Source organism: Oncorhynchus keta, chromosome 15 (assembly GCF_023373465.1).
Source record: "Oncorhynchus keta strain PuntledgeMale-10-30-2019 chromosome 15, Oket_V2, whole genome shotgun sequence".
Lineage (NCBI taxonomy): Eukaryota > Metazoa > Chordata > Actinopteri > Salmoniformes > Salmonidae > Oncorhynchus > Oncorhynchus keta.
This window is the reverse complement of record NC_068435.1, coordinates 11,001,248-11,017,251: the sequence shown is the minus strand read 5'-3', so window position 1 is coordinate 11,017,251 and position 16,004 is coordinate 11,001,248. Positions and strand designations below refer to the sequence as shown.

At 43.6% G+C, this 16,004-nt stretch overlaps 1 protein-coding gene and 1 long non-coding RNA gene across 15 annotated transcripts in view; one reads left to right on the top strand and one right to left on the bottom strand.

Moving 5' to 3' along the window:
• LOC118373358 (fibroblast growth factor 12-like) overlaps positions 1-12,154 on the top strand; it is a 75,009-nt gene extending 62,855 nt beyond the window's left edge. For all 3 annotated transcript variants that reach the window (XM_052463364.1, XM_052463363.1, XM_052463362.1), the window contains 2 exons: positions 5,532-5,730; positions 9,818-12,154. In XM_052463364.1, coding sequence (XP_052319324.1) covers positions 5,532-5,730; positions 9,818-9,930 — 312 coding nt within the window. In that variant the 3' untranslated portion in view covers positions 9,931-12,154. The remainder of the gene's footprint in view (positions 1-5,531; positions 5,731-9,817) is intronic.
• A 271-nt stretch (positions 12,155-12,425) lies between these two features.
• LOC127907570 (uncharacterized) lies at positions 12,426-14,433 on the bottom strand. 12 transcript variants are annotated; one of them, XR_008064951.1, is made up of 5 exons: positions 14,160-14,433; positions 13,943-14,066; positions 13,726-13,880; positions 13,323-13,694; positions 12,426-13,216 (listed from the first exon to the last, which is right to left on the bottom strand). It is a non-coding gene; the product is annotated as an uncharacterized LOC127907570 (long non-coding RNA). The 12 variants fall into 12 exon arrangements; XR_008064947.1 differs by lacking the exon at positions 13,943-14,066 and having other exon boundaries at positions 13,323-13,384; positions 13,447-13,694; XR_008064952.1 differs by having other exon boundaries at positions 13,726-13,973.
• Positions 14,434-16,004: the final 1,571 nt, after the last annotated feature.

The window sequence follows — 16,004 nt, the reverse complement described above, 5'->3', positions numbered from 1 at the left end:
GAGGCTGTGAGGAGGAACAGAGAGGAGGGGAGAGAGAGTGGAGGCTGTGAGGAGGAACAGAGAGGAGGGGAGAGAGAGTGGAGGCTGTGAGGAGGGGAGAGAGAGGAGGAGAGAGAGAGTGGAGGCTGTGAGGAGGAACAGAGAGGAGGAGAGAGAGAGTGAAGGCTGTGAGGAGGAACAGAGAGGAGGGAGAGAGAGAGTGGAGGCTGTGAGGAGGACAGAGAGGAAGAGATAGAGTGGAGGCTGTGGGGAGGACAGAGAGGAGGGGAGAGAGAGTGGAGGCTGTGAGGAGGAGGGGAGAGGAGGGAGAGAGAGTGGAGGCTGTGAGGAGGGGAGAGAGAGTGGAGGCTGAGGAGGACAGGAGGGGAGAGAGAGTGGAGGCTGTGAGGAGGGGAGAGAGAGAGTGGAGGCTGTGAGGAGGAACAGAGAGGAGGCTGAGGGGAGAGAGAGTGGAGGCTGTGAGGAGGGAGCGAGAGTGGAGGCTGTGAGGAGGACAGAGAGGAGAGAGATAGAGTGGAGGCTGTGAGGAGTGGAGGCTGTGAGGAGGAACAGAGAGGAGGGAGAGAGAGTGGAGGCTGTGAGGAGGAACAGAGAGGAAGAGATAGAGTGGAGGCTGTGGGGAGGACAGAGAGGGAGGAGAGAGGAGGAGAGAGAGAGTGGAGGCTGTGAGGAGGAGGGGAGAGAGAGTGGAGGCTGTGAGGAGGGGAGAGAGAGTGGAGGCTGTGAGGAGGACAGAGAGGAGAGAGAGAGAGTGGAGGCTGTGAGGAGGAACAGAGAGGAGGAGAGGAGTGGAGAGAGTGGAGGCTGTGAGGAGGAAGAGAGAGGCTGTGAGGAGGAGAGAGTGGAGGCTGTGGGAAGGACAGAGAGGAGGAGGAACTGTGAGGAGAGAGGAGGAGAGAGAGTGGAGTGGAGGCTGTGAGGAGGAACAGAGAGGAGGAGGAGAGAGAGAGTGGAGGCTGTGAGGAGGAACAGAGAGGAGGAGAGAGAGAGTGGAGGCAGTGAGGAGGAACAGAGAGGAGGAGAGAGAGAGTGGAGGCTGTGAGGAGGAACAGAGAGGAGAGAGAGAGTGGAGGCTGTGGGGAGGAACAGAATGGAGGCTGTGAGGAGGACAGAAAGAGTGGAGGCTGTGAGGAGGAGAGAGATAGTGGAGGCTGTGGGAAGGAAGTGAACGAGGGGAGGAGAGGAGAAGAGGCGAAGGGGTGACTCCAGTTTTAATTTTTTGGAGACGGGGCCACTATACCGCAAATGAGAACAGAAATGTCTTATTTCCGAGAGAGTTCTGTGCAGCGTCTCTGTTTTTACCGACCAAATACTGATGTGTGTTGGTGGAATGGAGATGATTACTGTCAAGGGCACTGCAGTCTAATGAAGTGTTGAGACTGTGTTGTGGCTACTAATGAGATGTAGCCTGGTGGTCTTCTGTTAGAGAGAGAACACTGGAACAGAATGATTCATTTCATTCTCTCTCAAAGGGAGCCCCATAAAAAATGATTGTTCTTGCTCTAAATTGTGTGTGTGTGTGTGTGTGTGTGTGTGTGTGTGTGTGTGTGTGTGTGTGTGTGTGTGTGTGTGTGTGTGTGTGTGTGTGTGTGTGTGTGTGTGTGTGTGTGTATGCCCTTTTTGTGCGTGGGTTCTGTGTCCTTTCCACACTCCCATTGGCACCGAGGTAGCTGTCTAGACTGGAGTGGTGCAACGCCGAGCTGGAATGATAAGCACCTGTCAGACAGGGGATTCAGAACAACCCCCATCACAAATCTAGTTTCAGATCCAGATTCAATTGAAGGGCCTTTAACATTGAGACTCCGATGTGGTTTCAATTGCTGTATGTTTTCACGGGGGGGGGGTCCAAAGTTGGAAGAAAGGTATGGGCTAACTAAGGGAACAGGATTTTCTATTGGCGAGTGAACTGAATTAACTGTCTGTTTACACTGAACTGAATTCACTCTCAGTCTGTTTACACTGAACTGAATTCACTCTCAGTCTGTTTACACTGAACTGAATTCACTCTCAGTCTGTTTACACTGAACTGAATTCACTCTTAGGCTGGGATTCAATGTGTTTGTGCGTTGTAGCGTGCTTGATATTTAAAGGTAATTTCTGATTGAGCCAACATATGCACTATTTTACTGTGAATTTAAAAGGCACTTTGCCAAAAACACACGATTGAAATGAACCCCAGCTTTAGTCTGTTTAAACTGAACTGAATTCACTCTCAGTCTCCACAAACAACTCCACTGTACATTCTCTTCCCCTACTGTGTGCTTGGTATACCATGTCACTGTGTGCTTGGTCTACCATGTCACTGTGTGCTTGGTCTACCATGTCACTGTGTGCTTGGTCTACCATGTTACTGTGTGCTTGGTCTACCATGTCACTGTGTACTTGGTCTACCATGTCACTGTGTGCTTGGTCTACCATGTCACTGTGTACTTGGTCTACCATGTCACTGTGTGCTTGGTCTACCATGTCACTGTGTGCTTGGTCTACCATGTCACTGTGTGCTTGGTCTACCATGTTACTGTGTACTTGGTCTACCATGTCACTGTGTACTTGGTCTACCATGTCACTGTGTACTTGGTCTACCATGTCACTGTGTGCTTGGTCTACCATGTCACTGTGTACTTGGTCTACCATGTTACTGTGTGCTTGGTCTACCATGTCACTGTGTGCTTGGTCTACCATGTCACTGTGTGCTTGGTCTACCATGTTACTGTGTGCTTGGTCTACCATGTTACTGTGTGCTTGGTCTACCATGTTACTGTGTGCTTGGTCTACCATGTTACTGTGTGCTTGGTCTACCATGTCACTGTGTGCTTGGTCTACCATGTTACTGTGTACTTGGTCTACCATGTCACTGTGTGCTTGGTCTACCATGTCACTATGTGCTTGGTCTACCATGTCACTGTTTTCCTTGGTCTACCATGTTACTGTGTACTTGGTCTACCATGTTACTGTGTACTTGGTCTACCATGTTACTGTGTGCTTGGTCTACCATGTCACTGTGTACTGATTGATGTCACTGTGTGCTTGGTCTACCATGTTACTGTGTGCTTGGTCTACCATGTCACTGTGTGCTTGGTCTACCATGTCACTGTGTGCTTGGTCTACCATGTCACTGTGTGCTTGGTCTACCATGTTACTGTGTGCTTGGTCTACCATGTCACTGTGTGCTTGGTCTACCATGTTACTGTGTGCTTGGTCTACCATGTCACTATGTGCTTGGTCTACCATGTCACTGTGTGCTTGGTCTACCATGTCACTGTGTCTACCATGTTACATGTCACGTACTTGGTCTACCATGTTACTGTGTGCTTGGTCTACCATGTCACTGTGTGCTTGGTCTACCATGTCACTGTGTACCTGGTCTACCATGTCACTGTGTGCATGGTCTACCATGTCACTGTGTGCTTGGTCTACCATGTCACTGTTTTCCTTGGTCTACCATGTTACTGCGTACTTGGTCTACCATGTTACTGTGTACGCATCAGTCATTTTTGCATATTAAGTACATTTTGAAATGTGGTCTGTATCTGTTGAATCTGCTCCTCCTGCATGCACCATGTGTTTGCTCTCTACTGTTTGTCCACTGGGCTCTGTGCTCGTCCCCCCAGCTTGTTTATCCAGCCCTAGAGTCCCGTAATGCGAGTGCGTGAGAGACCTCCCGTGTGCCCAGTTTCACTAACGACTTCTTTGCTTCTCCTTCCGAATTGGGGTGGAATATAAATGAGTGTCCTTTAATCAGTTTTCTCCTCCTCCACCTCCTCTTTCTCCTCCTTTTCCTCCTCCTACTCTTTCTTCTCCTCCACCTCCTCTTTCTCCCTCTCCACCTCCTCTTTCTCCTCTTCCACCTCTTCCTCCTCCACCTCCTCCTCCTCCACCTCTTCCACCTCCTCCTCCACCTCCACCTTCTCAGTGATTTAGTAGCAGCTTCTCTTCAGTCCTGGCAGAGGAGCCAACTGTTAGCACAGCAGAAGAACTGTGTGTTCTTATCTATTTTTTTATACCAGTGTTTCTACCCACAAACTTGTGCGTGATGTATGCTCATATCCTAACAGTCTCACACCTACATCACCCTCCCGTTCACTAGCCATTCAACCACACTTAAGATAGCAAACACTGTAACAGCTCTGTCATTCCAACAGCAAAGCCTCCTACGCACCGTATATCTTCCCCTCGAAGCTACAGGCGCAACAGACATTAACAGAGCGATGTCCTTGCTTTGGCCTGGTTTGGAGGGGATTCCGGAACATGTCAGTGTGGTTGGCAAATGAAGAAGGTGTGAGGGGGTGTGGGAGCAAGGTGTGAGGGGGCCTTGGCAGAGATGGGGGATGGGGGGGACGCTGGTTGAGTCGCCCGTTGTGGGACAGGAGGGATGTGACACCACGACCTCCACACATAGAGAGTCGTCTGCTCTTTGACAACGTGTCATCAGGTCGAGATCGAACCGGCCTCTCCAACTCCAACCGCGGCCCGTCCACATTCATATCCTCGCTGACCGGCTTACATGCCCTGCACGTACCCAGAGTCCTTCACACTGATGCTGTGTGTCGAACACAGCTGGGCATTATAAACGAGCACTCACTGCAAGTGTGTGGGATAGAGGCGGCCCGTACAGTCTCGCCCATGCGCGCACGCACGCACACACACACACACACACACATACCTGTACTGTATACAAATTCACATATTGAGGATTCATATTCAGGCTTGAATACACTAACATGCATATCTCTCAATCACACACACTCTCACACACACACACACACACACACACACACACACACACACACACACACACACACACACACACACACACACACACACACACACACACACACACACACACACACACACACACACACACACAAGTTTGCCTGTGGACCAACTCCAGCAGTTAGCAGTATTAGGCTGTCAGTCAAAGGGACAACCTTAAAAGGGCACAGAACCCTGGAGGAGACAGAGATGAATGAAATATCACCACACACTCACACACAGGCACACAGACACACACACAGGCACACAGACACACACACACACGCACACACACACACACACTGCCAAATCACTTAAGGTCGCCCAGCAATTCCAAACAAACTTCTTCACCTGGACCACACATAGTCTAATAGACAACTAAAATGTAGTCAACACACATTACACACAATATCATCCTCAAAACAATATAATCCACAACAATTCAGTAGGCTCATATCTCCTTCACCAGTTGACCTGTGTCTATTTGTCTGTAGTATGTCCTGTGGATTACCATCACCACCGTCTCGTAACTCAACCCATCTCGTTACCCCAATAACAACCCTCACTTGCCTCGTCATGTTCAGTGGGGAGAAAATAGTTTGAAACGTGAGAGTGAAATCTGACCTTGTCCAATGAGTACACAGATTTCAATTTTCTGTTACAAAATGTTTTGCGTCGGTGTACCCTACTGACCATGATCCGACTTCCTGAACTTTGACCCGGACTTCATGAACATTACTGTAACAACAAACTCCCTTTGTTGTTTGGCACCAAAACAGGAAATGTTCACGCCGGAGTGCAAGTTTAAGGAGTCGGTGTTTGAGAATTACTACGTGATCTACTCGTCCACTGTGTACCGGCAGCAGGAGTCCGGTCGGGCCTGGTTCCTGGGCCTCACCAAGGAAGGCCAGGTCATGAAGGGGAACAGGGTCAAGAAGACCAAGCCCTCATCACACTTTGTCCCCAGGCCCATTGAAGGTAAGGCATCTGAATGTATCTACCGTCTCATCTGTTTATTGTCTTTTGCAGGTTTTGATCCGCCTGGAGTAAGTTGGTTGAAGCTCAATATGGTGAAATCGGGGTGGGGGGGCTCATTTATAAGATGTGCTCGCGCACAGATCGTACATTGTGCGTACGATGAAATCCATGGTAACGTTTGGGATTTATACATCTTGAACTTCACATTGGGAAAATGTCATGATTTTACTTGGGATTTTGCATGACATTTCATGATTTTACATGGGATTTTGCATTTTATGATTTGTAAATGAAACACGCTACCATGTGTTATACACAACATTAACAGTCTATACACATTTTCCAAATTGCATTTCCTCAACTCTGGCGCAAAAAAAAAAATATATTCCTCGTGCTAAAATAAAGTATAATAAAGTTTTATGAAAGAGCACCTGAGAGATAATGTTGGACTTATGTTGTCAAATACTTTCAAATCATTTATCTGCTTTTGATTCACTTCACTTGGTACAATTGGAAGCCATGGAATACTCAACCGAAAGTGGTTAACGCTTTATAATTATGTCCAGTTAATAAATCATTTATATGTCATTTACAAATGGTCTGCCCACCATTTTTATGAATCGTTATACCTACATTTTTAAATGTCAATAAGCCAGTTATTCACACATTTGTTAACAACTTTTAAAGGTCCAATGTAGACAACAATATATATATATATATATTCTTAATATAAAATGATTTCTGCTACCTTACTGTGATTGGTCAAAAATAGAGAGAAAAAATAGCAAATGGCTATTTCTCAGGTAAGAATTTCAGCTATGACTGTCTGGGAGGGGGTTGAGTGGGGAGGGGGAAACTGAAAATGAACTGTTTTTGGCAGAGAGGTTTGGAACTTTCTTATTTGTCTATTAACTCATTTACTGTGATGTCATTCACACCATGGATGTCATCAAAACTCTTGTCAAAACAGCTGTTACACTGAAAGGGCATTATCAGAATTTTCACAATTTCCCAGTATTATTCCAACGTCATAGTGTAGAAATATATAGATAAAGCACAGGAAATCACATTTTTGACTGCACTGGGCCTTTAAATGATTTAATGCTGGTTTATACGATAATGTATAAGGTGTTTAATATAGATACTTATCTATATTAGACCATATCAGCTACCTAATCTAAAGCAAGCACTATACTTTATAAACTGTTTATAAAGGACCTGAGTACTTGCTCTTAAAACCCTGGATATGCCATTAGTAGACATTCCAGCAGTACCTTATACTCCACCAAGGTCTCAAAATGACCCGAAATCAGGGGTTGGAACCGGAAAATAACATAATTATTCAAGGAACAGAACCAGAACCGAGAAGGAAAGTGATCTATACTGTTCCAGAACAGAACCGTATTTTAAAAGCATGGGAACCGTTTTTTTTTTTTTTTTTTACCTTTATTTAACCAGGCAAGTCAGTTAAGAACATATTCTTATTTTCAATGATGGCCTGGGAACAGTGGGTTAACTGCCTGTTCAGGGGCAGAACGACAGATTTGTACCTTGTCAGCTCGGGGGTTTGAACTCGCAACCTTCTGGTTACTAGTCCAACGACTAGGCTACGCTGCCGCTCCAAATGGCGTTTACTTCCAGTCCCACAAAAAAACGCAACAAAGCGTCTAGAGAAAAGCCCTCACTGAGTATGGTTACATGCACACAATAATGCAATTATTGTAAATAGTAAGATGAATATAATAATTTAATTAAAACGTTTACATGCTTTGCAAGAAAAACTATTTCCCTAATCCTGTTTACATGGACACATCTGAGATCAGGCTATGTGATGAGACTTTGATAAATGCAGAAAATCGCCAACCAAATAAACATTCTACCATGTTATTTTTGGGAACCATATTTGAATCTGAATTCGGACATATGACGTTTGTCCGTGAAAAATACTTCTAAGACACATACATTCAGATGCCTAGCGTTTCATGCCCAGCGCTTTCCTTACACACAAAATGTGTGTACACTTGTCTGTCTAATGTATATACAGTTGAAGTCAGAAGTTTACATACACCTTAGCCAACTACATTTAAACTCAGTTTTTCACAATTCCTGACGTTTAATCCTACTAAAAATTCCCTGTCTTAGGTCAGTTAGGATCACCACTTCATTTTAAGATTGTGAAATGTCAGAATAATAGTAGAGAGAATGATTTATTTCAGCTTTTTGTTCTTTCATCACATTCCCAGTGGGTCAGAAGTTTACATACACTCAATTAGTATTTGGTAGCATTGCCTTTAAATTGTTTCACTTGGGTCAAACGTTTCGGGTAGCCTTCCACAAATTTCCCACAATAAGTTGGTGTAACTGAGTCAGGTTTGTAGGCCTCCTTGCCCCACAAATTGTCTATAGGATTGAGGTCAGGGCTTTTGTGATGGCCACTCCAATACCTTGACTTTGTTGTCCTTAAGCCATTTTGCCACAATGTTAAAAGTATGCTTGGGGTCATTGTCCATTTGGAAGACCCATTTTCAACCAAGCTTTAACTTCCTGACTGATGTCTTGAGATGTTGCTTCAATATATCTACAAAATGTTCCTCCCTCATGAAGCCATCTATTTTGTGAAGTGCACCAGTACCTCCTGCAGCAAAGCACCCCCACAACATGATTCTGACACTCCTGTTCTTCACGGTTGGGATGGTGTTCTTCGGTTTGCAGGCCGCCCCCTTTTTCCTCCAAACATAACGATGGTCATTTTGGCCAAACAGTTCTATTTTTGTTTCATCAGACCAGAGGACATTTCTCCAAAAAGTATGATCTTTGTCCCCATGTGCAGTTGCAAACCGTAGTGTGGCTTTTTTATGGCGGTTTTGGAGCAGTGGCTTCTTCCTTGCTGAGCGACCTTTCAGGTTATGTCGATATAGGACTCGTTTTACTGTGGATATAGTTAATTTTGTACCCGTTTCCTCCAGCATCTTCACAGGGTCCTTTACTGTTCTGGGATTGATTTGAACTTTTCGCACCAAATTATATTCATTTCTGGTAGCCAAAACGCTTCTCCTTCCTGAGCGGCATGACGGCTGCGTGGTCCCATGGTGTTTATACTCGCATACTATTGTTTGTACAGATGAACGTGGTACCTTCAGGTGTTTGGAAATTGCTCCCAAGGATGAACCAGATTTGTGGAGGTCTACAAATGTTTTTCTGAGGTCTTGACTGATTTCTTTTGATTTTCCCATGATTTCAAGCAAAGAGGCACTGAGTTTGAAGGTAGGCCTGGAAATACATCCACAGGTACACCTCCAATTGACTCAAATTATATAAATTAGCCTATCAGAAGCTTCTAAAGCCATGACATAATTTTCTGGAATTTTCCAAGCTGTTTAAAGGCACAGTCCACTTAGTTTATGTAAACTTCTGAGCCACTGGAATTGTGATACAGTGAATTATAAGTTAAATAATCTGTCTGTAAACAATTGTTGGAAAAAATACTTGTGTTATACACAAAGTAGATGTCCTAACCGACTTGCCAAAATTATAGTTTGTGAACAAGACATTTTTGTAGTGGTTGAAAAACTAGTTTTAATGTGTATGTAAACTTCCAATTCCAGCTGTATATAGCTTGCACGCTCCATAGCAAGCTGCTCTATCCATTGGTGAAGTAATTAAATGTTGAGGTAAATGTAAAAATATTTGTGGTTTAAGAGTTTTAAAACAGGAACCGAAAGGAGCAATGTAAATTATTATTTAGTTAGGATTTGAACCAGTTCAGAACTTTCTTTTGCTGGTCAGAACAGTTGGAACAGAACAAAGAAAAATATGTTGAAACATAATATCGGTTCCAACCCCTGCTTACAACATATTGATGGAGAAAAACTAAGCACCCAACACAGGGCATTTTTAAGGAAATATATTTAATGTTCTTTTTCAGAACAGGTTCCAAGAGAATCTTCATCCACTCTGTGGGAGTCCCTGAGCTCGATCTGAATTTGTCTCTCTGTCTGCCCATCCATCTCCTCGTTATTCATCCTCCATGTTCCCCTCTATCCCCCCTGCTTCCTGCTTCTTCCTCTACTACATACACGTCCTGCAGTGTGTATGTACAGGGAGCCGTCGCTGCATGAGATCGAGGAGAAACAGCGCTCCAGGAAGAACTCAGGGACTCCCACCATGAACGGAGGGAAAGCTGTCAACCAGAATTCCTAGCAGCGGGGCCCCAAGGGTGGGGGGCCACTAGGGTGCCCGGTCCCTCCTCTCTTAAACAGAGGGGAGAGGGGCCACAAACTCCCCTCACCACCATGCCCTCTGAAGGGATGGACCGCCACGAGGGGGAGGAGCTACACCCAAGACCACAAAAAAACTCTTGCCTGTGAAAATCTTTTAGACAAATATCAAGATCTACCCAGAGGAAAACAAAAAAGCGACTACAAACATTTTCAATCAGGACTTGACCTACGTTTTATGCAAAAAAAGAAAAAAAAGCTGTGACAAGACAAAGAAATGGTGGTCTCTTCACAATACAAATATCTATCGTTTCCAATTTATGCTGTGAAAAATTTGCTTTAAACACATTTGATTTCCCATGCGTTGATTTTATGAATGCTATGACACGCTCACAAGTTTTATTGTCCATTAATAATAATATTATGTATGTGGTGACTAACTCATCATCCCAATCTTAGTATCATTGTTATTCTGTGTTTCGTTTGAGACTGTAGAAGTTTGAAAAATAGTTTGTTTTCATATTGCGTGACAGTGAATGCCCTTTTCACTGGTGTGAGGGTAAACATGTAATGTATATGAGAGCTCACCGTTGGGCTCGGAAGTAACAGGTATGGGTGTGTGGGATGGGTTTTGCTCAGGTGATTGTCCTTTCGGTGAGGAATACGTTGGGTGGATCTCAATACTCTAATTTTGGAGTCTCCTCACACTCTTCGGTATTACAGGACTAGACAACTAAAAGCAATACAGAGGGGCTACTACACCAAGCCTCACAGCAGGCATCTACCATATTATGGTGCGTTCGAGTGCTGTCGGAAATACAAGTTCTCGACTCGGAAATAACCACTTGAACGATCCTCAAAGTCTGAAATACAAAACATGGTCCAGAGTTGTGACGTTTCATCGCCGGCCCTTCACCTTTTCAACCACTAGACGGTAGAAGAAAACCATTTACAACCTTAACCATGTGATTAACGTAGCTTAGTGGATCCGTACAGTATATAGTTTGACACATTGTCAACGTAAGCAACATTAGCTAGATTAGCCATCTAGCTAGAATCTCATTGGTCGAAGAGTTATTCCAAACTTCATTAGCACACGAGCGCACTCGTGCCATAATTTACAACTTCATCAATTGGAAAATACCGAGATTCTGAGGACCACTCGAACGCACCGTTACTCTCAACAATCCCGTCCTGGCAACTCAATGGTCAGGAGGGAAAAGAAACAAGAAAGGAAATAGCCTTGAAATAGCATCAATACTCTGGCAACGTGTTTGTAGGCAGGAGGAAAAAAGGTAGATAGAACTTCAGGTTTGTTTTTGTTAGGTGAACCAGCACTACTAAGGGGATTTGTCTCTAATAAGAACTAGCTTGGCCAATCCTATGGGAGAAAATGTCATATTCTCTCCAGAAAACAGGGAAACTTGGCTAGCATCCGCCAATCAATGATTCTTTCACGAATACTTGAAACTGGTGTATTTCACCTCAGCATGCGCTTTGACAAAGACTTTGTTCAAAGTGATCAGAGAATGCTTTTAGTCGGTACAAAGAAATCATGGACATGTCCTTAGGGAGGCAAGTTGTGGCTTGTTTAAGGGCAAGACATAGACACAGTACTGTATGCATCAGAGAAGGTTGGATTGCTGGCAGGTCTTGCAGATCAGACAAGTATTCGTCCCAATACTCTTAAGAAGCTTCCTCTCCTTGTGTCTTGTTGATGGGTTGTGGCGTATTCATTTCATAGAAGTAGTCTCTTTATATCTTTATATATACAAGGTAAAGGAAAAAAAAATAAAGGAAGTCTTTTAAGAGGATTTTGGACAAAGCCCCTGGGAAACCCGCTTTCATTGTTAATATTTCACCTACGATACTGTACTCAATAACAGCCTACCACAACGGAATGGAGCCCAGTCATCCAAAACCCAGGAAAACAAAACATTTGGACGCCAGAAGGTGCGTTTGCCCTGAGAGTCTGTAAATATTTCACTGTTTTGTACTTCCAGGCTGGCATCCTAATGGCATCCATCGCAGTAGGGGCTGGCATCCCAATGGCTTCCATTGCAGTAGGTTTGGTGAGCCATTAAATGAGCCATTTTCTGCATTGTGGAAACGAGACCCTGTCATTTCATAAATAAAATGTAGGACAACGGCAAAGGAGCGACAAAGGAGATATATGAAGGTCAGACCAGTTGTTAAGGCAGGGAAGAACCCCCATCACCAATATATCACCAATATAGACAAATCACCCGTGGAGGAGCAATCCACTGATCCTATCGTTCGTCTAACTCAGGAAGTCCCACTCCAGTCCAATGAACGGAGTCCGACAACAAGGCGGGCCACCCATGCCAAGCGCCCAATGCACAAAACCTGGCCAAAGGTGTGGTCTTGGGGCGGTTGGGGCGGGGGTGTTGGTGGCAAAGTGGGGGGTCTGGTGGGGGGCAGGCCAGGACATGAGTTAAGGGATGTCAGGGTGTCATGTCAGACACGTCCACTTCTAACTGTGGCAGGTCATGGCAGGAAGACCAGCACAAGATATTGCCTGTAAAAAAATATTATTCACAAATGTTCCACTGGGGTTGTGGAGAGAGCTGGCACAGTTCTGCAGTAGCTGCTTCACTATAAGTAGTCCACAGGCACAGATCTAGGATCAGCTTACTCTCCTTTAGTTCTAACCTTAACCATTAGGTCAGCGTTTCCCAAACTCAGTCCACGTTTTTTTTCTTCTTTTTTTTCCTCCTAGCACAACACAGCTGATTCAAATAATCAACTAATCACCAAGCTTTGATCATTTGAATCAGCTGTGTAGTGTTAGGAGTAATAAACAAAACGTGTACCCAGTGGGGGCCACAGGACCGAGTTTGGGAAACACTGCATGAAGTGGTGGATATATCCTAACTGTAACCATGAAGTGGTGGATATATCCTAACTGTAACCATGAAGTGGTGGATATATCCTAACTGTAACCATGAAGTGGTGGATATATCCTACCTGTAACCATGAAGTGGTGGATATATCCTAACTATAACCATGAAGTGGTGGATATATCCTAACTGTAACCAATGAAGTGGTGGATATATCCTAACTGTAACCATGAAGTGGTGGATATATCCTAACTATAACCATGAAGTGGTGGATATATCCTAACTGTAACCAATGAAGTGGTGGATATATCCTAACTGTAACCATGAAGTGGTGGATATATCCTAACTGTAACCATGAAGTGGTGGATATATCCTACCTGTAACCATGAAGTGGTGGATATATCCTAACTATAACCCTAACTGTAACCAATGAAGTGGTGGATATATCCTAACTGTAACCATGAAGTGGTGGATATATCCTAACTGTAACCATGAAGTGGTGGATATATCCTACCTGTAACCATGAAGTGGTGGATATATCCTAACTGTAACCATGAAGTGGTGGATATATCCTAACTGTAACCATGAAGTGGTGGATATATCCTAACTGTAACCATGAAGTGGTGGATATATCCTACCTGTAACCATGAAGTGGTGGATATATCCTACCTGTAACCATGAAGTGGTGGATATATCCTACCTGTAACCATGAAGTGGTGGATATATCCTACCTGTAACCATGAAGTGGTGGATATATCCTACCTGTAACCATGAAGTGGTGGATATATCCTAACTATAACCATGAAGTGGTGGATATATCCTACCTGTAACCATGAAGTGGTGGATATATCCTACCTGTAACCATGAAGTGGTGGATATATCCTAACTATAACCATGAAGTGGTGGATATATCCTACCTGTAACCATGAAGTGGTGGATATATCCTACCTGTAACCATGAAGTGGTGGATATATCCTAACTATAACCATGAAGTGGTGGATATATCCTAACTATAACCATGAAGTGGTGGATATATCCTACCTGTAACCATGAAGTGGTGGATATATCCTAACTGTAACCATGAAGTGGTGGATATATCCTAACTATAACCATGAAGTGGTGGATATATCCTACCTGTAACCATGAAGTGGTGGATATATCCTAACTGTAACCATGAAGTGGTGGATATATCCTAACTGTAACCATGAAGTGGTGGATATATCCTACCTGTAACCATGAAGTGGTGGATATATCCTAACTATAACCATGAAGTGGTGGATATATCCTAACTATAACCATGAAGTGGTGGATATATCCTACCTGTAACCATGAAGTGGTGGATATATCCTACCTGTAACCATGAAGTGGTGGATATATCCTAACTGTAACCATAAAGTGGTGGGGACGCAAAACGGACCTTAAATCAGCATGTATCATGTACCTGCAACTTCATACTACTGGGGGGGGGGGGGTTGCGACGAAGCATTGCATGAAAACTGGATGTAATTTACAGAGAAAGGAGGGGTTGAGGATAGAGAGTGAGAGTAAAATAGGTGCAATAGAAGTGAACAAAGAGGACCCTTTTGGGGACAAGATGAAAATGCCAGAGGGACTACCCAGGGGCTCAATACTGTGTAAAGGGATATTATATTTTGGTTTGGAAATGATTTAACCGTCAATGGAAAACACACATTTATGCATCATGAATTGTGAGATTTTAAAAAAAAATGCATTGATATTTAAATTCAGAAATGAAGTTAGTGATTGTTTAAGAATAAAAATACATTATCAAAAGCTTTCACCAATTTACTGTGCTGACGTTTTCTTGTTGATAACCTTGTGCACTGTGTCCACTAAGTCCTTCCCCTGATAAGAACACCCCCCCCCCAAAAAAAAAATACTAGATTTTGTTCTCCACCCCCCACCTTGATGTTCGAGAGAGTGCCCAGTGTCAAATCATTGAAGGTGATTTATCATGTCATTCAGGCTCGAGTCCAATGTCATTTTGGGATTGCGCTCCTGCGCCCTTAATTTTACCATTGTCATGGTAACAGACTTTTCCCCCCTGCTGTCTGCAAGGAGGAGGAGGAAGGTTGGTGCTGATGGCTCCTGTACAGAGGACACTCTCCTTGATGTTCTAGTTTTCTATTTGAATTTTCTCCCTCGTTTTAGGTGAGCACCTGAAAGAAAGGCAGCACTTCAGCAAGGGATGAGTGTACACCCACAGCGAGAGAGAGAGAGAGTGAGAGGGAGATAAACCCAATTATCACTCTCATCTTTCTCGCTCCTAACAGCTCATACACACACACACACCTCTCACAACAGCTACCATACACACACACACATACACACCTCTCACAAAAAGCTTGTGCTCTCTCTCACACACACACACTTCAAAGAAAGCTATTTTATCCCAAGGCTCTCCCTGATACAATCATTCTGAAGCTACGCTCATTTCTATGCAAAATTGGAGAAGCATTGCTCCAAGATGTTACTGTCTATCTATAGTGCTGAATAGAGTTGTTATTTTGAAGGTTGAGCCAACTCTGGTACAGGAACCAATTCAAAATGTATTTATGTGTTTAAGCAATAGTTCATTCATGTTTACAAACCTTTAAAGGTCCAGTGTGTACCTTTTGTGTGTACCCGACTAAGTACACATAGAAATTTGAGTTATAGATCTGTAATTATCATTGAAAGCAAGCCTGATAAGTGGTAGATCCATTCTATGTGCACTATTTCTGCTTCCTCTCCTTAAGTTTAGTTTTTGTGTCTTTTTACTTTATGGGGTTTGTACATAAGCTTTAAACATCTGAAAATACAATATTTTTGGTTATTGAAAAAAATATATTTCACAGCAGTTTAGAGGGTACAATGATTCTACACACTGCTTGTTTTGTCACATAAACTAAAATTAGGCAAACATGCTATCTGTCCCGTGCCATCTTTTGTTTTGATCCAGCTACTGTTATTACTGTAACATGCCTCAATCACACATTAATAGGAAATATAGGCATCATCTAAAAGGCTCCCGTGTATTTGGGATTGAGGCATATAGCATCTCTCCATTGGACCACTCTTGAGAAAGTTGTCTGAAAGAAGCGTGACAAACATTTTTGATTGAACTGTCCCTTTAATATCACAATTCACAGAAAGACAAGATCTATAATCTATATAGGAATCTATGCTGTCCTTT